General features: G+C 41.5%; 1 protein-coding gene across 3 annotated transcripts in view; it reads right to left on the bottom strand.

The window, feature by feature from the left end:
* Positions 1 to 26,808, bottom strand: part of LGR4 (leucine rich repeat containing G protein-coupled receptor 4) — a 121,688-nt gene that overhangs the window by 49,569 nt on the left and 45,311 nt on the right. For all 3 annotated transcript variants that reach the window (XM_002709023.6, XM_017345627.4, XM_070072143.1), the window contains exon 2: positions 7,253 to 7,324. In XM_002709023.6, the coding sequence (XP_002709069.2) occupies positions 7,253 to 7,324 (72 nt within the window). The remainder of the gene's footprint in view (positions 1 to 7,252; positions 7,325 to 26,808) is intronic.

Genomic DNA, 26,808 nt, shown 5'->3' with positions numbered 1-26,808 from the left:
ACTGCCTTTCAAGGTACACCTTAGATGAAAGTGGATTAGAAGCAGAGCTGGGACTCAAACCCAGGGACTCCAACACGGGTGCAGGTAAACTAAGTGGTGTCTTAACTGCAGTGCCACGTGCCCACCCCTGTGTTTAAATCTACTGCTAGTCCCTTTGTATAAAGTGGTGCTCCACTTAGAATTCTCATACAGATGAAACAAAATGACAAGTAACATGGAATTGGTACTCAGACACCTATTAGCCCTTGAGCGCTGTGAAGTCTTCCAAAGTAAAATAGTGTTTTGCAACGAATAGAATTATCCCAGTCATAGAATATGCATTAAACAATAATAGTCCAAGTGCCAGAGCTGGTGACAGTTTCTACTGCTGTTGCCACATCAAAGTAAAATCCATAGGAATTTTCACGACAGTCTACAGAAAATAGTTGGATATTCCTCCTGCTGTTTCTAACTAAATCACTTTCACAACTCTAAATTTCAGTCATTCCCCAAATGGCTACTAATGCCCTGACAAATCTCAAGGAGAACCAAAAACATCTGTGGTAGTATCGCACATCAGGCCAGAGATCCTGTCAGTGCTAACTGAATGTTTTCTACAAATTCTGACTTTTCTTTTATATTGCTAACAGATACTCACATTGGACCACTCCAACTCATATCCCCAAACAAAATCTCTCCTCCTCCAAAGACTTCAAGGAAAAGACAGCAATGTTTAAGATGATGAGTCAGATTTACCTTACTAGACCAAGCTCTCTATGGTCACGAAGCACTTTTGCATAAACTATCTCAGTGCCTTTGTACAGTGGCCCTATGAGATGTCCCATTTTATGTATTTTTACTTTATTTGAAAGCCAGAGAGAAAGAGAGCATTATCTTCCATCTGCTTCTTCACTTCCCAAATGCCCACCATTGCTGGGACCAGGCCAGGCCAAAGCCAGGAGCCTATGGGGTGTCAGGGACCCAAGTACTTGAACCATCATCTGCTGCATTCTAGGACGCTCACTAGCAGAAGCTGGATTGGAAGGAGAATAGCCTGTATTCAAAACAGGTGCTCTTACATGAGATGCAGGTGTCCCAAAGGGCTACTTCACTCCTTCACCAAGTGTCTGCCCCAACTGTCTCATGTTAAAGACTAGGAAAGGGTAGTATAAAAAAAATCAAGAGACTTTCTCAACATTTCAGATAAGATCAGGCGCATTCAGCTTGGTACAGTATAGACTCAAGATTTCAGAGCCATGTATAGAGTAAATGTAGAGCCAGAATCTATGTTTCTGTATTTCTGGGGGTGGGGGTGGCAGGTTTACAGGTAACTTCTGAAAGCAGGTCAAACGTGAAAATAAAGCAATTGACCACAATAGTACTTAAAGTCCCTTTCACTTAAAACCTTGGACGGAACATTTCCTTGAGTATAAATACATATCATTTACAGTGCTTCAGGAAAAAAAAAGCAGGGCGCTGGAGACCTGATTCCAAGTCCCAGCAAAACAACATACAAGGCATGTGAACTTGAACAGCACTCTTAACCTCTTCAGCTCAGCGTTTTGGTAAGACTGACTTTCCTCAGTTATGAGAATGGACTTCTGTACATCGTAAAGCTCTATCCACATCCTCTTTACCATCCTGTTTTTATTATAAAATTTAATTCTTTAGGCCCTAAACAAAGGGCTCTCTGTGTTCCCAGGCTCAATAAATGGCACCCAGTCATTCACTGGGGCAAAGTGCCTCATCTCCCTACTGCTCACGCTCATATCAAATTCAGCTCCTTCAGGATAGAATCAAAACTCCTTAGCTTAAAAAGGTACCCCATGATCTAGCCTCATCTCCTGACATTTCTCTCAATTGACCTTTCCACTTGGTCACAAAAAGCCACTGCTTATATTGGCGTACATCATGCCTTTGGATGCACTTTGAAGTTCTTCATGGAACACGCTTATTATAATCATGCTTCAAGACTCAGTGGAAGGAGCCAGTGCTGTGGTATAGTAGATAAAGCTGCTGCCTGTGATGCTGGCATCCCATGTGGGTGAAAAGTTCAAGTCCAGATGCTCCACTTCCAATCTAGCTCCCTAATCATGGCCTGGGAAAAGCAACAGTACCTGGGCCCCTGCCACCCATGTGGGAGACCAGAGGAAGCTCCTTGCTCCTAGCTTTAGCGTGGTTCAGCCCAGGCTGTTGTGGTCATATAGGAAGTAAATCAGCAGATGGAAGATCTCTCTCCCATCTGTCTCTCCCTTTCTCTGTAACTCTGATTTTCAAATAAATAAAGTTTTAAAAGAAATAAAGAAGAGCTTGATTATTACAAAAAAAAAAAAAAAGACTCAGTGGAAGCTATTCTGGGAAGACTTTCCAAAATCTCTCACAGCCTTGAATTCATACACTGCATTAGGCTTCTGCTTATGCCATACACATTTCTGTACGGTGATGTAACGTGTTACTTTCATCTCTCCCTCTAGATCCACATTGCCCAATAGAACTTTCTGCAGTAATGGAAACAATCTAATATCTGCACTGTCTAATAAGTATCCACAGTTACTGAGTACTTGTAATGTGGCTAGTTCAACTTTAAGGAACTGAATTTTTAATTTTATTTAACTTTAATTATTATACATGTGAATTTCAATAGCCACCTGTGACTAGTGGATGTGGTACTGGGTAACACAGCTCTAGGGAGACTGTCAACTCTGAAGAAAAGACCATGCTGTGTCTGTATCCCTAGCATTCATCACAGGACCCAACATAGACTAGCACTCAATTGTTTATTGAAAGAATAAGTGAATGTGTACATTTCTATAAACACTTCTTACATATTCTTGGGAAATGATTGTGCCTAAAACTCTAAGCATTCTAGCTCACCATATCAAATGTGGCCAAATTACTCACATCTTGTAAAGCACACCTCATTAACTAACATGGAAAAAACTCTCAGCAAATCAGTTATTTCTACCTAGGGTATTCAACTTCACAGTCATTCCTAAATGACTTCCAGATGACTTTTGGACAAATGGTTACACTGTTTATGAAATATTACAATAGTCATAGCAGCATCATTTTGGAATGTCAAAATCAACTATATTTTTATAAAGAAAAAACATACTATGCTTATATTAATATGGAAAATAAATTTCTTTGAATGCCTAAAGTATTGCCAGATTTTAAAGACTACTTTGAAATGTTCTTTAAACATAACACTCTACTCTCCTAACCAAATTCATTTTTGAAATCCCATACAGTAGTTAGAGAAACTGTACCAGCTTGGTTTGATAGGCTTTGTTAGTACAACAGCAGAATATGGAGAACATGACCTAGCTAAAAGAACTGGCGGTCAAATTCAAGTTGGTTCTAATTAAAAGTCTTGGTTGACAGAATTCATGAGGTTGATATATGCTTAGCTATTTGAGATTTTAAGAAATCCAACATGTGCGCTTCATAAGGCACAGATTAATCAGGTTTGACTCCACATCCAGGCACTCACTATAAAAATCCTAAAGGCAGAACTGGTAATCAGAGGCATTAGCAGAGGTGGTCTGCATACAATAGCTCCATCCAGAGTGAGGCAGTCATCTCCATTTCCTGCCTGATGCATCACACAGCCCACAATGGTTTGTTTTTGTTTGTTTGTTTGTTTGTTTTTGACAGGTAGAGTTATAGACAGTGAGAGAGAGAGAGAGACAGAAGGATCTTCCTTCCATTGGTCCACCCCCACCCCCCAAATGGCCGCCACCGCCGGTGCTGCACCAATCCGAAGCCAGGAGCCAGGCACTTCTTCCTGGTCTCCCATGCCAGTGCAGGAGCCCAAGCACCTGGGCCATCCTCCACTGCCTTCCGGGGCCACAGCAGAGAGCTGGACTGGAAGAGGAGCAACCGGGACTAGAACCTGGTGCCCATATGGGATGCTGGCGCCACAGGTGGAGTATTAGCCAAGTGAGCCACGGCACCGGCATTAGCCCACAATGGTTATACAACAATTGAACAACTACTGGTTAATGTCCTTTCATTATACAATTATTTCTGTAAAGAGACTAATCCTAAGATCTAAAACCACATAGAGAATGAAAACGAAGATATATAAGCACCTTAAAGGTTGGTTAAGGGGTGGAGGTGGAGGCTTCATATACATGGTTTACTTTTTTAAATTCAATTCAAATTTTTAGGTAAAAATTAAAAACTTCATTATAAAACCATTGATGTCCATTATTAAAAATGCAGGAGGTAAATATAAAACATACACTTAGGGGGCTGGCATTGTTGTGTAATAGGTAAAGCCACTGCCTGAGACACTGACATCCCACATGAGAACTGGTACAGGTCCTGGCTGCTGTTAATGAGCTTGAGAAAGCAGCAGAGGATGGCTCAAGTGTTTGGGTCCTTGCTATCTATGTTGGAGACCCACTGGATGCTGCTGGATCCTAGCTTCCATCTGGCCCAGCCCCAGACATTGTGGCCATCTGGGGAGTGAACCAGTGGATGTAAAAGTCTCTCTCCTCTTTCTCTCTGTCTCTTCCTCTCTCTTTGAACTCTTTCAAATAATAACTAAATCTTAAAAAAAATATACACTTAGGGGCCAATGCTGTGGCATGGCTGGTAAAGCTATCACCTACAGTGCTGGCATCCCATATGGGCACCGGTTTGAGACCCAGCTACTCCCCTTCTGAACCAGCTCTCTGCTTTGGCCTGGGAAAGCAGTAGAAGATGGTCCAAGTTCTTGGGCCCCTGCACCTACATGGGAGACCTGGAAGAAGCTCCTGGCTTTTGGCTTTGGATGGGCCCAGCACCAGCTATTGAGGCCGTTTGGGGAGTGAGCCACAGAATGGAAGATTTCTCTCTCTCTCTGCCTCTGCCTCTCTGTAACTTTGCCTTTCAAATAAAATAAAATCTTTTAAAATAAGATTTATTAATAAAAAACAGACACTTAGCCTTTTTATCCAAAGATAATATTTGGTGGAGTGAATGAGTGGCACAGCAGTTAGGACACTACTTGGGACACCAGCATACCATACTGGAGTGGGTTGGTTCAAGAGAGACTTGCTCCCTATTCCAGCTTCCTGCTGGCATACATAGCAGAGAAGAGCAGATGATGGCTCAGATGCTTGGGCCCCTGGCACCACTATGGGAGATCCAGACTGAATTCTGGGTTGTTGTGGACATAGGGGGAGTGAACCAGCAGCTGTCTACCTCTCAATTAAAAAAATTAAAGATAACATGTGGTAAATATTCTACTGCTTTTTGTTCTTGTGCACCTTGAAAATAGTAAAATAAATGCGAGCTGGCCTTTATATAACACTTGCTCAGTTTCATGCACTGTCCTAAGCACTTAAAATATATTAACTCGTATTGTCTTCTCTAGAATATTAAGAGGGAGAGACTATTACTTTTTTTTTTTTTTTTTGACAGGCAGAGTGGACAGTGAGAGAGAGAGACAGAGAGAAAGGTCTTCCTTTGCCGTTGGTTCACCCTCCAATGGCCGCCGCGGCCGGCACACCGCGCTGATCCGATGGCAGGAGCCAGGAGCCAGGTGCTTTTCCTGGTCTCCCATGGGGTGCAGGGCCCAAGGACCCAAGCCATCCTCCACTGCACTCCCTGGCCACAGCAGAGAGCTGGCCTGGAAGAGGGGCAACCGGGACAGAATCCGGTACCCCAACCGGGACTAGAACCCGGTGTGCCGGCGCCGCTAGGCGGAGGATTAGCCTAGTGAGCTGCGGCGCCGGCTTAGGGGGAGAGACTATTACTATCTGTACCTTATGGACAAAGAAACTGAGCAGAGAGAGGCTAAGTAATTTGATTCAGTTCACAAACTTGCAAGTGGCAGATAATCACCATGCCATTTTTGCTATGAGAGCATTATGTTCAACTAAGTAGTAGTGTAGGTACTTCATTAAACACTTAACTGCTATTTCACTATTCTGTCAGAAGCAGACGCACAATCTGAATATCTTATTTGACTCCTGTTCCCTATTGTAGGTGAGGGTCCCAACTAAGATAGGAGACATTCATTGACTTGGATCGATACTCAACAGCTGGAGTATGAGACACATCTGTAAAACTAATTTAGACTCTCAGGGCTAGATCTCTTTGTTGTTCTTAATATCAAACTATCACTTTCCAAACTCTATACATTATATGATCTATTAGCTTAGCCTATGAAAGGGTATATCAATTTGATTCAAGTCTGATTTTCTTTGTTTTTAACCTGTATTCTTTTTATTTTTTATTTATTTGACAGGTAGAGTTGCAGACAATGAGAGAGAGAGAGACAGAGAGAGTCTTCCCTCCGTTGGTTCACTCCCCAAATGGCCGCTATGGCCAGAGCTCCGCCGAGCTGAAGCCAGGAGCCAGGTGTTCCTCCTGGTCTCCTATGTGGGTGCAGGGGTCCAAGCACTTGGGCCATCCTCCACTGCCTTCCGGGGCCACAGCAGAGAGCTGGACTGGAAGAGGAGCAACCAGGACTAGAACCTGGTGCCCATATGGGATGCCAGCACCACAGGTGGAGGATTAACCAAGTGAGCCACGGCGCCAGCCCCTTAACCTGTATTCTTAAAATATAATCAGAACTCCCAATTTCTTTAAAATCTAAAAGTTTGCTATTTTGATTATAGACTCAAAAACATGTGCACAGTATTACAAAATGCAGGTTAAAACAAGTGAAAATAATTTTTTCTACAATATAAACTGTTAAAAATTGGCAACATGAGATGCAACTGATTTAAAGGTATTCTTAGAGAGCTGGATGATGTCCCATGCCTGCACCCCACCCCCAAATGCTATCTGCAAATATCCAAGAGAATCTATATTTCATTTTCTGTTCTCTGTCAGTGTAGACTGTTGCATCCTCCAGCAACTTGAGTCATTTTTTACGCTTCTGTTACCCGCACAGCAACTCCTTCAGCAACAATAGTAATTATCCAGCAGCCCTGATATCGCAGGATAAAACTGTAATTAAATTGTATCACTGCAGCATGCATAGTTATAATAATTGCAGCAAAAAAAAAAAAAAAAGAGAGAGAGAGAGAGAGAGAAGTCTTATGGACGTGGTATTTTTTAGTTCTGGCTTTCAAAATTAACTGCAGTAATTATACTGCTTAAAAATCAAGTTTGTTTTCCCAAGAAAACATGATTTTCTTTGCACCAAGCCCACTGACACTAAACTATCTAAATGTTCCTAAAGAGAAACATTAGTCTATTTCTGTATTTAAAGATTCTACAGAGAATGGGAGGTGGCATGAACACAAAACACATTTCTCCAAATAATACTTACAGCTCTTCTAGAAAGGGAAAGTTCTTAAATGCATCTTCAGGTAATTGAGTAATGTTGTTCATACTGATATCCCTGAAAAACAAAATTTAGAATGATGTTAACTAAATAATATGAGATTAAAAGCATTTAATCCTACAGAAAATGAATCAGTGGCTGAAATTTTATAAAGAAGCAAGAAAACATGGCACCAAAGACATACTTGGGAATATCCATAATTTGGCTTCAGGATACAATGCTCAGAAAACACAGAGATGTTAAATTTTTTATTTTAAATTATAACCAAAATTCTGAAATGTACCTAGATATTTGATTTCTCCTTTTAAATATCTTTGGGGGGAAAAAAAGGTTTCAGTGTGGCTTCCTAGTGTTCTGTTATTCAAAGTGCAGCACCCAGTTAAAAAAAACAAACCCCAAGGCTTGACAAAATAGACTTGCTGGCAAGGGTGGTTTCTGATGTTACTATTGAGGACAATAAAAATATGTCCTAGCTCTACTGCAGCCATATTTTCTTCAAAATCATAAAAGTCCTCCAGGTAAGAGTTTTAAGTAGACTTCATTTTTAGCCTATGAACAGATGCAGACTAAAGACAAGTGCATACATGATAGGTATGCGGTCCATTTCCAGTTCTCCCGTGGAGCATCAGCAGAGAGAGAACTCACTTGATGATATAACTCAACAATTAACTAGTTCAAACAACTAAAAAATACTTCATTAACCATTCTCCTTTTCCTTGGCAGCTGCCTTTTGAAACTGGCGTTCTCTTCCACACTCCATTTGGTATCAACACTGTGAAAGACAGGTTGGGACAGCCTCCTAAGGGAAAGTCCTAGCATGCACTGGTCAGCTGAGATGCCTCCCTCAGTTTCCTTTGCCTCTCATCTGCTGTTGGTGCTCCATTGTGTGGTTGAGACCTTGAGTCTTTCCTCTCTAGAAACTGCCATAAAGGTTCATTGTGTGACATTCTCACTGTTACTTTACACACACTGGCATAAAGAGGTAGAAATCAAGCACACCAAACTCATCTAACAACACTATTTCTTTTGTGACACCTTCAGTACCAAGGCAGGTAATCCCTTCTCCCCATCTTTCCTCTCATTACAATTCAGGAATGGAATTTGCATTCTAAGAAACCTTTCCCAAGGGAGGTGTGGAAACTGATTTGGGAATAACAGCAGAAGAGGCAGCCTTTAATATACAACTAATGCTCATAAGACAACACACAAAATCTCACTTTACAAATGGGGAAAGCAAGGCTTACAGAGGTAAAATAACCTCCCAAGGCCATTCAACAAGTGATGCAATCTGAAATGTGCACTGCAGAGTTCATGATCTTCACTGTGAATTATGAGCCTTCTCAACTATCATTTCAAACCCGTCACTTCTCTCCAGCAGTCATCAAGATAGAAAGCAACCCCTTGAGTTCCACCTTATTGTGGTTTTGATTTGCATCTCCCTGATGGCTCTAGTGATCCTGAACATTTCTTTATGTGTCTGTTGGCCAGACCCAGAACTGGTATTTTTAAAACCAAGGCCCCAACATTAATCAGCCACCACTATCCACGGAGAAGGAGAAGAAGGAGAACCCTTTGTTTTTCATAAAGCCTCTAGCAAGATATTGGAGAAACAGCACCAAAATAGGAGGTCAGAAGAAGCAGGCTCCAGGCCTGCTTCAGTTTAATCATCTGTAAAACGAGTGAGTTTACCTGACTCGGGGACCTCCTGGCCTGACATTATGCACTTTGATGGTTCACCTTTTTCTGTAGCTTTTTCATGGAGGGACACAACCTTCTCGATAAAAATACACAAAGTGGGACCGGCGCTGTGGCATAGTAGACTAAGCTTACGCCTGCAGCACCAGCATCCCGTATGGGCCCTGGTTTGTGTCCCAGCTGCTCCTCTTCTGATCCAGCTCTCTGCAATGGCCTAGGAAAGCAGTAGAAGATGGCCCAAGCTCCTGGCTTCTGATTATCCCAGCTCCAGCTGTTGCAGCCATCTGGGGAGTGACTCAGTAGATGGAAGACCTTTCTGTCTCTCGGTCTTTGTGTCTCTAAGTCTACCTCTCAAATAAATAAATAAAATATTTAAAAACAAATGAAAAAATACACAAAGTTCATTAATTTATCATAACACAAAAAGTAAAGACAATTAGTTGTCATTATGAAACTACTGGTCACTTCACTAGAAACACATTTGGCCTGAATAAATGAAATTGGTCTTGAGGATACAGGAAAACTTTTAGAACTATTGAAAGACATATTACAATCTGGTAATGAATAAGCAGTGACTCCATAAAACATGGGACAATTTTAGCGCTTTTTAATCATTCCAATGAAAGGAGAAAGAATGACAATAATCGTTTATTGCCTTACAAAATCAGACACTCCATGGAGTTTCCTCCAAGCTTGGCACACCTGAATTCAGGTATCACAACAACAGAAAAGCTGAATAATTGCCTCATCCAAAAAAGATCTGGCAAGAACTGATTAATTGCCTTCAGAAAAAAAGACACATAATTAGAGACAATTGACACCACACTATTCTCTGCATTCCCAGTCTTAAACACACACATATATAATTCTCTCATTTTTTCCTTAGAGTAACAAGACATAACAAGTATTTCTGCTGTGAGCTGTAAATGCAATTAGTGAGACTCTATTTACAAACTAATATGTGTTAAACACATGGTGAGGTTTCATTTCAAAGTTTCAGATTCAGGAATTACACTTATTTCCAATTGTTTCCCCCCAATTTCACACACCCAGAGAGCACGTTCTCTCCTTACAGGTGTTTTCCCTCATGCTTTCTGGGCTTCAGTCATAAAACATTTTTAGTCAATCAAAAGAAAAGTGTAGGGGGAGAGGGAAAGCTATGAGATGCTATCTCTAGAGAAGCTCTGGAAACGTGTAGTTACAGAGTGTAGGCTAGGTGGGGTACTCATTTAGAATAATGAGAGCTAATGGCGATAAACAACCTACAGACAGTCTTAAGACTATTCTAGACCTGACTTCACCAACACCTAAAAGAACAGCTAACGTACACAGACTTTAGAAATAAGAGGTTAGAAAGGATGCTGAGGGAGATGAGATAAATTCTAACAATTTACAAATGGAAGCTCTATGCCAATAACTGAAACACATGAGGCTCATAAGACACATGAATTATGAAAATAATTTTTTTTAAAATTGCAATTTAGAGAATGTTCAGTTTGAAGATGCTCCCACAGATCAGTGCCTTCAAATTCACATGAACAACGTGGTCTTAGCAGTAACATTAGTAATTAAATGAAGTGAGTGATTTGCCATCCTGGGTCCTACCACAAAATAAATACAACATAGAAAACAAACAGGCAGGCATTGTGGCGCAGTGGCCTAAAGCACTGGCATTGCACATGGACACCAGAGAGTCCCAGCTGCTCCACTTCCAGTCCAGCTCCATGCTAACATGCCTGGGAAAGCAGCAGAAGGTGGCCCAAGTACTTGAACCCCTGCACCTATGTGGGAGATCCAGATGAGCCACCTGGCTCCACCCAGGCCCAGCCATGGCCGTTGGGGCCATTTGGGGAATGAACCAGCAGGTCTAACATTTCTCTCTCTCTCTTTTCTCTGTAACTCTGCCTTTCAAATAAATAAATAAATAATTAAAAAATAATAATAATACAAGGTCAGATTACCACAAGCTCACAAATATCTCTGATGAGTAATTTCAAGAGAACTGATGGTCTTCTTTGGAGCTAACCTTGTCTAGGTGGAAATATCCAGGCTTTGGAGTTAGACCAAAGTTGACTTACAAATTCACCACCACTAGCTGTGTGGTAAGCTGTTCATCTTTCCTGAGCCCTCGCTTCTTAGTTTATAAAGTAGAGGCAGTGACAACTGAACCTTGTAGGCTGTTGTGAAGAACAGAAAATGCCAAGTCACAAATAATTAAGTCCAACAAATTGTAGCTATTTCTTACTATTATCTGCGTTTTTGCTGCTTCAGAGGCTATCTGAATCCAGTGATCCAGACAGGATTAAGAGGAGGCCAAGCCTCACATTGCCTCTGGTGGCCTTCCCAGAAAGAAACGACTTCGGAGAAAACACTAAACTCTACAGGAGACCAGAACTAGGAGTCATTCCTAAACACAAACTTAACTCTACAACTCCAGGAGTCAAAGATGCTAAGCAGGATGAGCTTTCTGAGATCAAACACTTCACATCTCCCCCCCCCAAAAAAAAAGGTTGTGATCCAGTTGTTGACAAATCATGCCCTCTTAAATAAAAAGAAATCACATTTTTATAGGAAATAACAAAGACAGACAAGACCCCTTCTCAAAAACATGAAGCATGAAGAGGACTTCAAGCAGTTTAGTGGAAAGGAGGGGGATAGAACCTAGAATTTTTACTTAATAGGGCAGAGGTGTAAAATCCTTTCTAAACATATTTGTTTTTATACAGATTTTAGAGTTCAGTCTCTCGAGATACACCTGAAACAGAATATAACTACATTTACACTCACACAACATAATACTCCCACCTTTTGACCACAGAGACCAACAATACAAAAGCCTATGACCTCACTAGAAAAATAAACCTGAACACCCAAACACCAGCAGTCACTGATTTCAAAATTAAAATTTAAAGGGCACAACTGTTTAATTGAAACTGCCAAATCTCCCCAGTGGTTAAACCCTCATCTCTTTTTCCCCCCATAAAATTCACTAATGCTGAAGTGTCTACAGAGGAAAGAAGAACATCATGTTTCAACAAAGCACCTTTTAAAATCCCTGTAAAATGCTCCCTAAGCAAGCCTAACCTGTTTGCTGATGGCCAAGCGTGTACCCACTACATACTATGTCGTTGCATCCTCATTGGGTCTGGGCTTTCTGCCACTGAATTACTTAATTTTAAATATATTGTGACTGACCTGCTGTTATCTAAATTTGAATAAGCCCTCCTATTTGTTTTAGATAAAGCTGTACTGCTACTACCATATTATTGATTCTATCTCAAATATTATCTGGCAACTTAAAAAGTCACGAAATTACACACAGGTTGTAGAGAACACAGGGTCCTCAGCTGTGTTCTCTAGGGGAAAAGTGAGTATGTCCTTATCCTCAAAAAACACAAGTTGATAATGGTCAAAAACAAATATTCTTGGGGCTGGTGCTATGACATAGCGGGTAAAGCCTTCACCTGTAGTGTCAGCATCTCATACGGGTGCCAGTTCGAGACCTGGCTGCTCCACTTCTGATAAAGCTCTCTGCTATGGCCTGGGAAAGCAGTAAAATAGGCCCAAATCCTTGGGCCCCTACACCTGTGTGGGAGACCTGGACCAAGCTTCTGACTTCGGATCAGCCCAGCTCCGACCATTGGTGGCCATTTGGGGGTGAGCCAGCAGATGATGTAAGATAGATCTTTCTCTCTGCCTCTGCCACTCTGTAACTCTTTCAAATAAATAAATCTTTAAAAAAAAAAAAGAGCTAATATTCTCAATGATTTTTCCAGTTTTTGTAATCAACTAGAAATTTCAGACCAATATCCAGTTAACAGGTATCCATACTTACGACCAAAAACAAAAGCTAACTTTGATAGATACCTCCAGTGGAACAAATTTAAAAAGATTTCTCTCATCCATAAGTAATATACACAGACACAACACCAAGTTCTGATCAAATCTTAGAAAGAAGGGCAGGTGTTTGGCGTGCAGTGAAGATGACACTAGAGCCACCCACATCCCCTATTGGAGGGCCTGACTTTACTTCTGCTTTTAGCTTCCTGCTAACACACACCTTGGAGGTAGCAACGATGGCTCATGAGCAGTAGTTTAGTCCCTACCACTCATGTGGAGATCCGAATTGAGTTCTAGGCTCCTGGTTTGGGCTGATCCAGCTTGGTTATTGGAAGCATTTGGGGAGTGAATTAGTAGATGTAAAATCTTTCTGTGTGTCTATACCTTTCAAATAAATGAATATAATGTCTTTCTTTAAATAAATTTTTAAAAACTTGTTAAGAATATAATTTCTGAGGCTGGTGATGTGGTACGGCGAGTTAACATGGAGCTTTTGATGTCCACATGTCATATCAGACAGGCTGGGCCTGAGGCTCATCTCTGCTTCTGATTCAGTTTCCTGCTGATAGACATCCTGGGAGGTAGCAGATAATGGCTTAAAGTACTTGAGTCCCTGCCACTCATTTGGGAGACATAGGTGGAGATCCTGGTCCTGGCTTTGGCCTGGTCCAGCCTTGGCTGCTATCAACATTTGGAGAGTAAACCGGTGAATGGAAGATTTCTCTCTCTCTCTCTGCATCACAAAGAAAAAAAATAAACTTAAATATATATATATATATATAGTTTCTTTTCTGACACTATTCCTTATCTTTGGGCTGGTAATCTCTTTTTTCACACCTTCTTTTTATAATCACAAAAGTTACGTATGCTAATTGTTGTAAAAAAAAATCATCCATGATAGCAACATCCACAGAAAAACACTGCTATGTTTCATGGGTATCACTATGGATTTTTTTCTGTGTATGGTAGACATTTTTGTAAATATGAAATCATGTTCATCTAAGATTGTTCATTTGCTAAATGAAATAAATCTTTTAATGAAAGTGTAAATATTAAAGTATAATATATCACAATGATAATTTTGGCAGCCTATAACCATGGAATGGGAATATCTTTGCTACTGGAAGCCACCACGTCTCGCCTTCCCAAAATAAAATGTTAGTTTAGGTTATCTGGGCCGGCGCCGTGGCTCACTAGGCTAATCCTCCACCTTGCGGCGCCGGCACACCGGGTTCTAGTCCCGGTCGGGGCGCCGGATTCTATCCCGGTTGCCCCTCTTCCAGGCCAGCTCTCTGCTGTGGCCAGGGAGTGCAGTGGAGGATGGCCCAAGTCCTTGGGCCCTGCACCCCATGGGAGACCAGGATAAGTACCTGGCTCCTGCCATCGGATCAGTGCAGTACGCCGGCCGCAGCGTGCAGGCCGCGGCGGCCATTGGAGGGTGAACCAACGGCAAAAGGAAGACCTTTCTCTCTGTCTCTCTGTCTCTCTCACTGTCCACTCTGCCTGTCAAAAAAAAAAAAAAAAAAAAAAAAAAAAAAACACATTAGTTTAGGTTATCTTTATAAGAGCAAAGGAGATATCCTGTCATCTATTTAGCAGATATTTACAAAGTATCTAATATTCGCATGCATACTAAGATAGTGGGCAATTTAATCACTGATATTAACAGTATTTTGTTTTAAAATCCATTAGACAACTCTATTCCTAACTTGCCATAAGTGTTTCCAATATTATTGCAACATTCAATTAAAGTTTTTAATTGCATGTTTTAAAGATTTATTTATTTATTTGAAAGGCAGAGAGAGAAGGGGGGAGTCTGAGACAGAAAGAAGAGATCTTGAATCTGTCAGTTTGCTCCCCAAATGGCCCCAGTGGCTAGAGCTGGGCTGGTCAGAAGCCAGAAGCCAGGAGCTTCTTCCTCGTATTCCACAAGGGTACAGGAGCCCAAACACTTATCTGCTGCTTTCTCAGCTGAAATAGCAGGGAGCTGAATTGGAAGTGGAGCAGCTGGGACTTGAACAAGAGTCCATATGAGATGCCAGCATCGCAGGCGGCAACTTTAACCTGCTGAGCCATAAAGTCATTCCCTAGCTGAACTTTTAAATGGGTAGACTATTTGAACAGATACTTCATAAAAGAAGATAAACAAATGGCCAATAAACACATAAACCAATGGCATTAGTTATTTAGGAAATGCAAATTAAACCACAGCGAGACACCATACAACTGTTAGAATGGCTGTAATTTTTTAAATAATAGTTCAGAGTAACAAGTGTTAATGAGGATATAGAAAATCTAGAACTTTAATATGCTGTTGGAGATGCTACAAAATATACAATCACTTTAGAAAACAGTTTGGTAGCTTCTTAACAAAATAAATGTACACTTATGACCATATAATCCAGCAATCCTAGATAGAAGTAACATAACTGTCAAAAACTGGAAACTAGTTAAATATCCTTCTACAGTGAATGGATAAAGAACTTTTGATGTATGTATACAAAGGAATATATATTATCTGGCAACAGAATTCCTTTGCTCTTATAAAAGCAACAACACATGAGACTCTTAATGATCTATGCTGAAAGCATGTCAGGAGGCTGGCGCCGCGGCTCACTAGGCTAATTCTCCGCCTTGCGGCGCCGGCACACCGGGTTCTAGTCCCGGTCGGGGCACCGGATTCTGTCCCGGTTGCCCCTCTTCCAGGCCAGCTCTCTGCTGTGGCCCGGGAGTGCAGTGGAGGATGGCCCAAGTGCTTGGGCCCTGCACCCCATGGGAGACCAGGAGAGGCACCTGGCTCCTGGCTTCAGATCAGCGCGGTGTGCAGGCCACTGGAGGGTGAACCAATAGCAAAGGAAGACCTTTCTCTCTGTCTCTCTCTCACTGTCCACTCTGCCTGTCAAAAAAAAAAAAAAAGAAAAAAAAGAAAAAGAAAGAAAGCATGTCAGGAAAGCCAGCTATCAGGCAGGCATTTGACACAGCAGATTAAGCAGATGCTTGGAACATCTGTATCCCAAATCAGAGTGCCTGGTTCCAAATGTAGCTTCCTGCGAATCCTGGGAGGCATGGTGGTTCAAGTACTTGAATCCCTGGCATCCATCCATGTGGGAGACCTGAGTGGAGTTAGGGCTTCTGGCTTCAGCCTGGACTAAGCATTGGCTAGTGTGAGGCACTTCATGGGATGAACCAGCAGATGGAAGATCTCTCTCTCTCTCTCTCTCTTTCTTTCAAATAAATAAAAAATAAAGAAGCCAGATGCAAAAGGCTACATAACATATGACTCCACTTATACTGAATTCTGAAGAATGTGAATCCATAGAGATCAGCAGTAGCCAATTTACATGAGAGAAGAGTTGGCTACCAAGTACCATTAGAGAAATTTCTAGAGTGATGGAAATATTCTTGATTTCAATGGCAGTTACATGATTGTACAGTTTTTCAAAAATCCTAGATTGCACATTACAAAGTACATATTTTACTATATGTAATTTAAACCTTAATACCCATGTTAACTTTTTATGACCAAGAGTATGTATGATGGGGCTGGCACTGTGGTACAGTAGGTTAATCCTCTGCTTTTGGCGCCGGCATCCCATATGCACACCGGTTCTAGTCCCGGCTGCTCCTCTTCCAGTCCAGCTCTCTGCTGTGGGCTGGGAAAGCAATAGAAGATGGCCCAAGCCCTTGGACCCCTGCAACTGCATGGGCGACCAGGAAGAAGCACCTGGCTCCTGGCTTTGGATCAGCACAGCTCCAGCGGTTGTGGCCACTTGGGGAGTGAACCAACCAAAGGAAGACCTTTCTCTCTGTCTCTCCCTCTCACTGTCTGTAACTCTACCTCTCAAATAAATAAATAAAATCTTAAAAGGTATATTTTTAAAAAAAGTATATATAATAGTACCTCTTCATAAGACAAAGTAATTCATTCTATGCCTACACACCCTCTCTCCAAGCCCTACGCAAAACCAAAAACTACAATGTCAGGATCAGCTTGACAGTCAGAAAAGCTGGGGCCCTGTTCCCATTTCTGTTTTGGTCATTTTGATTCCTGCTATCAACTTGCAGCGGAACTTTGGGCCCAGACTCTTAATTCTCTCTTTGTTGAGGACCAATTAGATTTGCACTTATATCCTTGGACAAGAGAGCCACAGTTTCCACTCTCAAGAGCTTTCTGGGGTGGTGGAAGAGACAATGTCAATACAGGTACAAGCTGTGACACACAGGGCCCAGCAAGAGAGGATAAACATAGACCAGATCTCCAGAGAGGCTCCTGTGCTGAGGTGAAGGACAGATATCTTTATAGAGTGGCTGCTTTGATCTGTGGTCTCATTCATTAGGCTGGAAATGTTTCTAGTAGAGACACAATTGGCATGCTGAATAGGGTAACTCTTCACTATTCAAGACAATCCTGCTTACTAGGGTGCTTGGCATCCCTGTACACTTCCAACCTTCCCTCAGGCGCTGTTGGTAGCATAGAAAGGAGCATGAAATCTAGTTGGTAGGTGGCAAAAAGCATTATTTGAAAGAAAAAAAAAACTAATGAATAGCTAACATCAACATTAGGTGTAGGGCCCGGCGCTGTGGCTCACTTGGTTAATCTTCCACCTGTGGCGCCAGCATCCCATATGAGCACCGGGTTCTAGTCCTGGTTGCTCCTCTTCCAGTCCAGCTCTCTGCTGTGGCCCAGGAGGGTGGTGGAGGATGGCCCAAGTACTTGGGCCCCAGCACCTGCATGGGAGACCAGGAGGAAGTGCCTGGCTCCTGGCTTCGGATCGGCGCAGCGCCGGCCATAGTGGTCATTTGGTGGGTGAACCAGCAGAAGGAAGACCTTTCTCTCTCTCTTTCTCTCTCTCTCTCTGTAACTCTACCTGTCAAATAAATAAATAAATAAATCTAAAGGAAAAAAAAATCAGGTGTAAGGGCTGGCACTGTGGCTCAGTGACTTAAACTGCTGCTTGCTATGCTAGCATCCCCTATCAGAGTGGGGTTCCTGGCCCTGGGTTCAGCCTGGCCTAGCCCCAGCCATTGCAACAATTTAGGGAATGAACCAGCAGATGCAAGATCTCTCTCTTTCATTCTGCCTTTCAAATAAATAAATAAATAGTCTTTTTCAAGAAGTTGAGTACAACATCTATAAAAATAATTAATATTTTAATAAATTTCATTACAATTAAAATTTTAAATAAAATATATATTATATACAACACAGACAAATATAAATACACACACATGAAGTATGTGATCATGATTTAAAATGTAGTCCATACTGGGTTCCTAACTTAAAAAAGAATTGAGAGCCTCTAAACATGATGAGTTATTTTGGGGGAGGTGGGAGGTACCTTCTCTTTTTTTTTTTTTTTCTTTTTTTTTTTTGACAGGCAGAGTGGACAGTGAGAGAGAGAGACAGAGAGAAAGGTCTTCCTTTGCCGTTGGTTCACTCTCCAATGGCCGCCGCGGCCAGCGCGCTGCAGCCGGCGCACCGCGCTGATCCGATGGCAGGAGCCAGGAGCCAGGTGCTTTTCCTGGTCTCCCATGGGGTGCAGGGCCCAAGGACCCAAGCCATCCTCCACTGCACTCCCTGGCCACAGCAGAGAGCTGGCCTGGAAGAGGGGCAACCGGGACAGAATCCGGCGCCCCGACCGGGACTAGAACCCGGTGTGCCGGCGCCGCTAGGCGGAGGATTAGCCTAGTGAGCCGCGGCGCCGGCCCGGGAGGTACCTTCTCAAAGAGGGAATATCATGTGTGAAAGCAGTCAAAAGAGATCAGTCAGGGTGGTCAGAAGTAAAACCACCCAGGAATTTGAGCATTACATTCAGGATAGCTACAAGGGGTAAGAGAAACCACCCAGACAGGAGAAAGTACACCTCAAAAGGCAGTACATGTAAACCTCAGGACTCAAGATTTAATTTTTAAAGCATAGAAAGCTGCCGCTGAAGGTTAAGAAGTCAGACTTGCTGCAGAAAAGATCATTCTGGCAGCCATATATTACTAAGAGACAAAAAGAGGAAGCTAGCAAGTAGAAACTCCGCCCCTTTGGGTTTCAGCTTCCTACTGTAAAATATTTTGACCTAGCTGCTAAGTCTCATTCCAAATCTATCATATGACTCCTACTTTGGCATCCCTGCTCCTGCACGTTCCATGAATAAATAGTAGAGAATAAGGAACCCTCAGATTCATGTTTTTCCTCTCTATATGTGTAGGCACATTTGCTGGTGTTAGCAAGTGTGTTAATGAGTACAGACTGAAACATATCCCCTACAGAATTTCAAGAGTTCAACAATTAAGAAGGATGCATGACTTCATTTCCAAAGGTAATAGTTTATACTGTAATTGTTTATGTTGTCAATGGAGCATTACAGGCGAGGAGACATTTAAGGGTGTGTTCTTCAAGATGCAAACCCCACAAGTTAAAAAGGACAGATAGACAAAATGCTGGTTTATAAATATCACACCACACTGAAAGACACATGGGTTTAAATTACACATCCTTAAATTAAAGGGGTAACTTTAAAACACAGAACGGGTTAGGTTAATTCAATATTTTCTAATACTAAAACAAGTTCGGCTTATTTGATGTTTGCCTTTTTCAACAGAGACTAACTGTAGGATGTGTTCTAAAGACAAAAATATTAAATGCTCTAATTCTGGAACAATGTTTACAACATGCAAAGAAAAAACGAATGCCAAAGACAAAAAGAACCTTGCTTTTGATTTTATAATTTGATCAAGTACCCTACTATCTGGCATCACGTGGAACAAGCCAGGGTTAAACTATAATGTTCTTCATTTTCTTCCTACCTAACCAGTATCTCAGGCATTCTTTGGATGTCAACAACTGTTTTGGTCACCCTATCATGACAAAGCAATGTTCATTACCAGCCCAGACACACAGACAAAACACTGTTTCAATAGTCCATTTAACATCAACAAAAACTATTGTGAGGATCTTTATCTGCACAGATTGGAAACATGCAATTACTTCATCCCAACAGACAAAATGTACTACTTGTAAAGAAACGAACCCAAGAACATCTGTTATAGTAAATATTCTAACTAACCAAATGGTTTATGTTTTATTATGGCTACACTTATTAACACGACTGATAGGAAAACATTACTTCATGGCCCTTGCCTTTAATCATGCACACCCATGACATCGTCTGCTTAGATGTGTACTTTTTTTCAAACTTCAGCTCACAACCAATTAATGGGTTGTGAAATCTTTTTCCTTTTAATTTGCATTTAATTAATTAATTTATTTTACTTGCATTTATTTATTCCCAAGCCATTCGTGTTTGTTTCTTCAGTGTCTTCTGGGCTGTCTCTTTCTTTTGTGCCATCTCCTCTTCTGGTTTAGGAACAGTTTGCTACTTTTCAGTGAAGATATTTCAATGTGGCAGGGAGACCTCCCGTATGGGTTAATCTGACCATGAGCTCTGTTAAGTATAGTGCACATCTTTGATGTTTTGTTCTCCTGGCTAGGTTCAATAACTTGAGAATCTATATCTAAAACTTTTAAGTTCAGCATTACTCTCTGCATTTTTAAGCATGTGCAACAAACATCCTTTATGCATTTTGGGCTGCCAACCCTGTGTCTAGCCCCACTGTTTGGCCTGAGCAGTATTACAACCCCACCACTGTAATGACAGAAAGACACACATTGCTTCTTTAATGGACATTTTTCAGATACTTGATAGCTGAAAGTGAACAAAAAAGATTTGAATCTCCTGATTTGCATGATTTTGTGGGTCAAATGAATAGCAAATTATTTTCACAGATCACCTGAGACCACTTAGAGGAAGAGCTGTGAAATCATTAATGGTTCACAGCCAAATTCTTCCTTTAATTGGAATAAAAAAAAAAGAATGTGTCAAATGTAGTAATGATATAAACTGTCTCAGCATTTGTATGCTTCTGTCTTCCCCAGACCTGGCACATTCTGGGGCTTGTATATGTTGTCCACAAAATAGTCAAAACCATGAGTGTAAGGAATTAGCTATTCAAGCCAGATAGTTCTCTTCCTGAATCTAAGTTGAGCTGTTTTCCCAGCACCACAAGGGTGGATCACTGAATTTAGTAATGCTTAACGTCTCCTTTTGGGGCCAGCATTTTGGTGTAACAAGTAAAGCTTCACCTGCAATGCCAGCATCCCTGGCATTGGTTCATATCTCCACTTCATATCCAGCCTCTGTTAATGGTTGGGGAAAAGTAGTGGAAAATGGCCCAAGTTCCTGGGCCCGCCACCCATATGGGAGACCTGAAAGAAGCTTTTGGCTCCTGGCTTTGGTCTGGCTCAGTTCTGGCAGTTGTGACCATCTGGGGAGTGACAGTGAATGGAAGATCTCTCTCTGTCTCTCCCTCTCTCTCTAACTCTGACTTCCAAACAAATAAATAAATCTTTTTTGAAAAAATCCTCCCTTTACCTTTGTTCACATTGTAATGGTTTCATATTTTTGTGACACTACTGCTCTAAAATTGACAGTAACAGCAGGACAGAATACCAATGAGATCCATGAAGTATTTTAAAGACCTCCTTACACTAATACTTTCAAGTGTTCCAACAGAACTCATGATAAATAAGTTGAGTCAGCTAAATTGGCCACCCCGGGCTCCACTGGGGTTTTAAAAGGATATGACAACATCATGACATTCTTTTCACTTACTGTGTATAACATGCTTATAAATAATCTTGGCAAAACCATCCCTAGATAATGTAATCATTTTAAGATTTAAAAAAAAAGAGCTCTCCCTCCCTGAAACATCCACCTATACTTTAGTAAATCTCTAATACCCCAAATCCACAAGGGGCCACCCAATATGCACTGTTTAAACTTCCAATAAATGGTCTAGGCAAGAGCAGCTCCAATTTCTAAGACACTGAGGCACTGACCTCATTATGTTGAGGCAAGAGGAAAATTCTAAGTGGTGATGCACCCTACACTCAAGGCCAGCTGCCAACAGTCAAGGCCTGAACCCCCAGGCAGGCTCTGAGATTTCACCATTCCTGTAATGCAGGCTTATGGAGCAATCTCTTCCTTTCTGGCCATAAGACATGCAAGACATCCCTCCCAAACATACTCACTCAATCTCCTCTTTTCTCTTTCTCCCCTGCCCCAGCATCCTCCCTCCCTCTTGTCATTCTCCTCTCTCCTCTGATGGCCATTTTTAAGAAGGCTTATAAAAGGTATTATATCCATAAAGGAATGACTCAAAATTATAACAGAGATGACTCAATCATTTCTGTTAACTGTATGACAACAGACATTGATAATGATGGTTTATAAAGAGTCATTCAACATATTCCCTTGGGAATGACCTAGAACTCATAAAAATCATAAATGATTTATTCAGTATAGAAGAGGCTATGTAATCAAATCATAACAAGAGCCTGAATCTTTCGGAATAAAAACTCTCAAACTTTGTAACACTCCTGGACAGCTCCGTTTATAACAAATCTTTAAGTTCTAAAAAATCCCAGAAATAAAAAATTTTCATTACTTTTCATTTTTGCAATCCATGTGGACCATATGGTCCTTTGTTTCTTTCTCTGAATAGAAAACAATGTGTTACTACAAAATTTATTTCAGAAAAGAAAGAGACACACACACACAGTCTTCATGGCAGCATGGCAGCACAGTGTTTTCAATCCAGAGAAAGATGACTGAGAGTTATTGCTTTATGACATTCATCTGAGAAAATCCTGCAGTTGATTTGATGTAGTACTAGCAGTTTTTCTTACTAAGCTGGTAAGCAAAGAAAAGGTATCTTAGAAAACAAATTCCTAGGGCCAGCCCTGTGGTGCGGTAGGTTAAAGCCCTGGCCTGCGGTGCCGGTATCCCATATGGATGCTGGTTCAAGACCTGGCTGCTCCACTTCTGATCCAGCTCCCTGCTAATGCACCTGGCAGAGCAACAGATGATGGCCCAAGTCCTTGGGCCCCTGCACCCATGTGGGAGACCCGGAAGAAGCTCCTGGCTCCTGGCTTCGGATAAGCTTGGCTCTGGCTGTTGCGGCCATTTGGGGAATGAACCAGCAGATAGAAGACTCTCTCTCTCTCTCTCTCTCTCTACCTCCCTCTCTCTCTACCTCTCTCTGTAACTGTCTTTCAAATAAATAAAATAAATCTTAAAAAAAAAAAAAAAAAGAAAGAACATAAACTCCTGGGCTGGCATTGTGCTACAGCAGGTTAAGCTGTCATCTGGGATGCTGGTACCCATATAAGCACCAGTTCAAGTCCCAGTTGCTCCACTTCTGATGCACCTCTCTGCTAATGGCCTGGGAAAGCAGCCAAGTCTTTGAGAATGGCGTTCTAGGTTCCTGGCTTTGGCCTGGCCCAGCCCTGGCAGTTGTAGCCAGCTGAGGAGTAAACCAGTGGATAGATTTCTCTTTCTGTCTTTCCCTCTCTCTCTCTAAGTCTGACTTTCAAATAAATAAATCTTAAAAAAAAAAAAAGGAGAAAGAAAGAAAACTCCTATAAGGAAGAGAATATCTAATTCTCCCAAATCCTGGCAAAAGAGGTATATACTTCTCTGATATTCTGTCTCAAGAGCTTAATCCTATTTAAAGAGTATAAGATTGGAAAGTCAATTCAGATATCAGTAAATATCCAAATAAGGGTGACAATATATTCCAGTCAGGCTGCTACAATCCAGTTTATACTTACGGTTTCAGCATGAGTATTAGTGGATGATAAATAAAACTGATCATCCCATAGAAGCATGTATGGCTGAGTGATGCTGGATAGGTTGTGGCCAGAAGGGATGGGAATTTTGGTTTGGACTGCTTTGGGGAAAGGTTTAGATAAAAGATTGATTCCTTATATGTACAATACTATGAAGATAATAACATGAACGATTTCAAAAGGTCGTCAGAAAAAGGAGTGAAAGATAAGTTTTGGTGCAATTTTTTTGAAAGATGTACATACAAGTAACATGAAAAATTTAAATTTGTGGAGCAAGTATAGTTTGTAAATGTCTCTTTGATCAATTCCCTGCACTTCTACCTGAACCCATGCTCTGCTCTGGTTAGGGTCCATGTTTTGCATACTGCTGTATGCCATGCCTCTAGCACAAACTGTGTGCACAATATCTGTTGAGTGAATGATATGTCAGATACTAGTAAAGGTTTTACATAGTGATCATAGCTAGTACGTATCTAGCGTTTAAAAAAAAAAAAACAGGTCTAACATTTTCCTAACTATCTAGAGGAAGTCAAGGGCCTGTTTGCAGGAAGAAATAAAGGACGGATAAAGTTATCTTTTTACAAGCGACCTCTGATCTGCTTCTGGGCAAGACTAGCAAGAATATGATGTACCTTAAGGTGGGTGTTGTGGCACAGCAGGTTAAACTATCCCTTGGGATGCCAGCATCCTGTATAGAAGTGCTGTGTTAAAAGTCCCAGCTACCTACCCAGCTTCTGCTTCAGTTTCCTGCTAATGCACCTGGGAAGGCAGTAGATCATGGCTCAAGTTTCTGGATGGAGTTCCTGGCTCTTGGCTTCACTGTGGCTCAGCCTTGCATGGCTCCAGAGGGCATTTGAGGAATAAACCAGCAAATGGAAAATCAATCAGTCTCTCTGTCTTTCAAATTATAAATCTTTTTTTTTTTTTTAACAAAAAGACAGATGACATTTCTTATGGACAGCAATGATTGTTAATGACAAGAATTTCTCCCTGACTACTTCTATAACCAAATAATAACCTTACATATAAACAGATTTGAGGGAAAGCAGGAAAGAGGATAGGGTTTTCATTTAAACACAAGTTTCTGGGTTTAAAAATAGCTTGGGAAGAATGATGTAAAATTGGATTTCAGTAAAACTAATTTTTCTTCCTCAAAATTTCAAAATATAGGCCTTGTCCTATAAATAGCACCACACAGAACCACTGAACTAGAAAGCATAGTGGTTAAGAGTTTCTCCCAGAAGCAAGACCAAGAGTTGCTTTCTCACCAGCTGTACAACCCCAGGCAAGTCCCTTAATCTCTGATGTCTCGGCTTCTGCAAGTGGGAATGGTGAGAATTCTGACTTCAGAATGCCACAGTACCTAGCTCACAGGAAAAAGTCAGCCTATTACAATTTATTTTCAGCATCACACAGAACCATCTTAGTTTAATAAAAAGGTAACTGAAACCCAGAGGGGCTGGATAATTAATCAAAGAACCAAGATCAGAATCCAAATGATAAGTGCTGGTCCAGTATTCTCTGTATTACCTGGAACAGGAGTGTGTTACAGGAATGATTTAGAAACATGTTTTGGAACTTGGGGGAAACCAATGGCCCAGAAACAGTGCATCATATGGTACTCAGACTCTGAGGTTAATGAGTAAGAGTTGGCTAAGTCCCTCACTGTGGCTAAACTAATGAACCAATGTTACAGCAGAAAATCAAAATGAACCAGCAAAGAGTACTTCCTATAAAATACAAAGCAAGTGAGTGAACAAAACCACTATTCTGATTGAGAATACTGGTCTTTGAATAAGTTTAAAATGAGGCAATTTATTATTATTTATTTATTTGAAAGGCAAAGCTACAGACATAGAGGAAGACAGAGAAACCTTCCATCAACTGATTCACTCCCCAAATAGCTGCAATAGGCAAGGCTGGGCCATGCCAAAACCAGAAGCCAGAAGCTCCATCTGGGTCTCTCCACGTGGGTGCAGGGGCCCAAGAACTTGGGCTGGCTTCCGCTAATTTCCCAGGCACATTAGTAGGGGGCTGAATCAGAAGTAGAGCTCAAATCGGCTTAACCCACCATGCCACAGTGCCTGCTCATGAGGCAAAATTTCTAACATGGAATTCTGGATACCCTTATATGGGTTGATGTATTAACAGTGATATGTTCAATTTTACTTAAAGAACTTATAGCTTTTGTGGTTGTTGGTCAACAAGTCTACTGCAATGATGAATAAACCATTCTCTCTGATCTTATGGGGGAGAACCCACCTACACTGAAGTGAGGGACACAGCCTGAGAAAGAGATAGAGGGATGGGCCTGTGAAGCTGCCCAACAGCAACAGGAAGGCAGATTCTACAGGCCAGAGCCATCCAGGGAACAGCAAGCACAGGGGCATGGCTGAGATATGGGGCACACATGGGAAAGTTGAGCCTGGGGCTAGGAACAACCTAGAAAGATAACACAGGCTCAGATTACAGAGGGTACTGAATGTCCACATGGTAAAGTTGGAGGATGGGAACAAAAAGCTATAGAAGATAAATTTTTTTTTATTTTTTTATTTGGGAGGCAGAGAGAGAGAGAATATCATGCTGCCTTCTGCTGGTTCACTCACCAAATACCTGCGATGTCCCAGCCAAAGCCAGGAACTAGAACACAACCCAGGGTTCCCACACAGGTAACAGGGACCCAATCATCTGAACTTTCCCTACTTCCTTCACAGGTCTGCATTAGAAGGAAGCTGGAAGGAGCTGCAGCTGAGAATGGAATCCAGGCACTCCAATGCGGGATGCATCTTAACTGCTAAACTAAATGTCTGCTCCCAGAGTTTTTTTTTAAGCACCATTTAACAAGGCTGCTTTACTAAGCAATCTGGTGGGTGGGCACACTTTTTAACATTCCCTACAACTACCTTTTTTGAAATTCCACATTGATACTCTTTGGCTGGCTCAGGCAGAGTGAGAAGCAGCAGTCCCATGAAACTGATTGCTATGAATATTCTAAGAATGCTGATGAGATTATTATTCATGAAGCAAACAGAATTCCCTTTATCAGAGCCCTTGGGGGGAAAAGCTCTCTCTGACCTCAATTCCAAGAATAGCTGTGTTTCTGCTGCACAACGTGTTCTTTTTATCTTATGGACCATGTGGAATCACAGAGAGGATCTTTCCCTCTGAGCCAACACTGTAATCCCCTATTCTTAAGTGTATATGTTAGATAGGCAGCTTTAGTCATTCCTGTCTCCAACTCATCTTTCCTAGCCCTATTTGGGAGAGGAGGGTGTGGTGTGTATGTGCATGTGTGTGTGTGCGCAGGAGGTTGAAAAGAGTGTGT

This window comes from Oryctolagus cuniculus, chromosome 1 (genome assembly GCF_051225735.1).
Source record: "Oryctolagus cuniculus isolate XC-2025 breed Fujian yellow rabbit chromosome 1, ASM5122573v1, whole genome shotgun sequence".
Lineage (NCBI taxonomy): Eukaryota > Metazoa > Chordata > Mammalia > Lagomorpha > Leporidae > Oryctolagus > Oryctolagus cuniculus.
The sequence above is the reverse complement of the archived record's forward strand: the minus strand, read 5'-3'. Positions and strand labels throughout refer to the sequence as shown.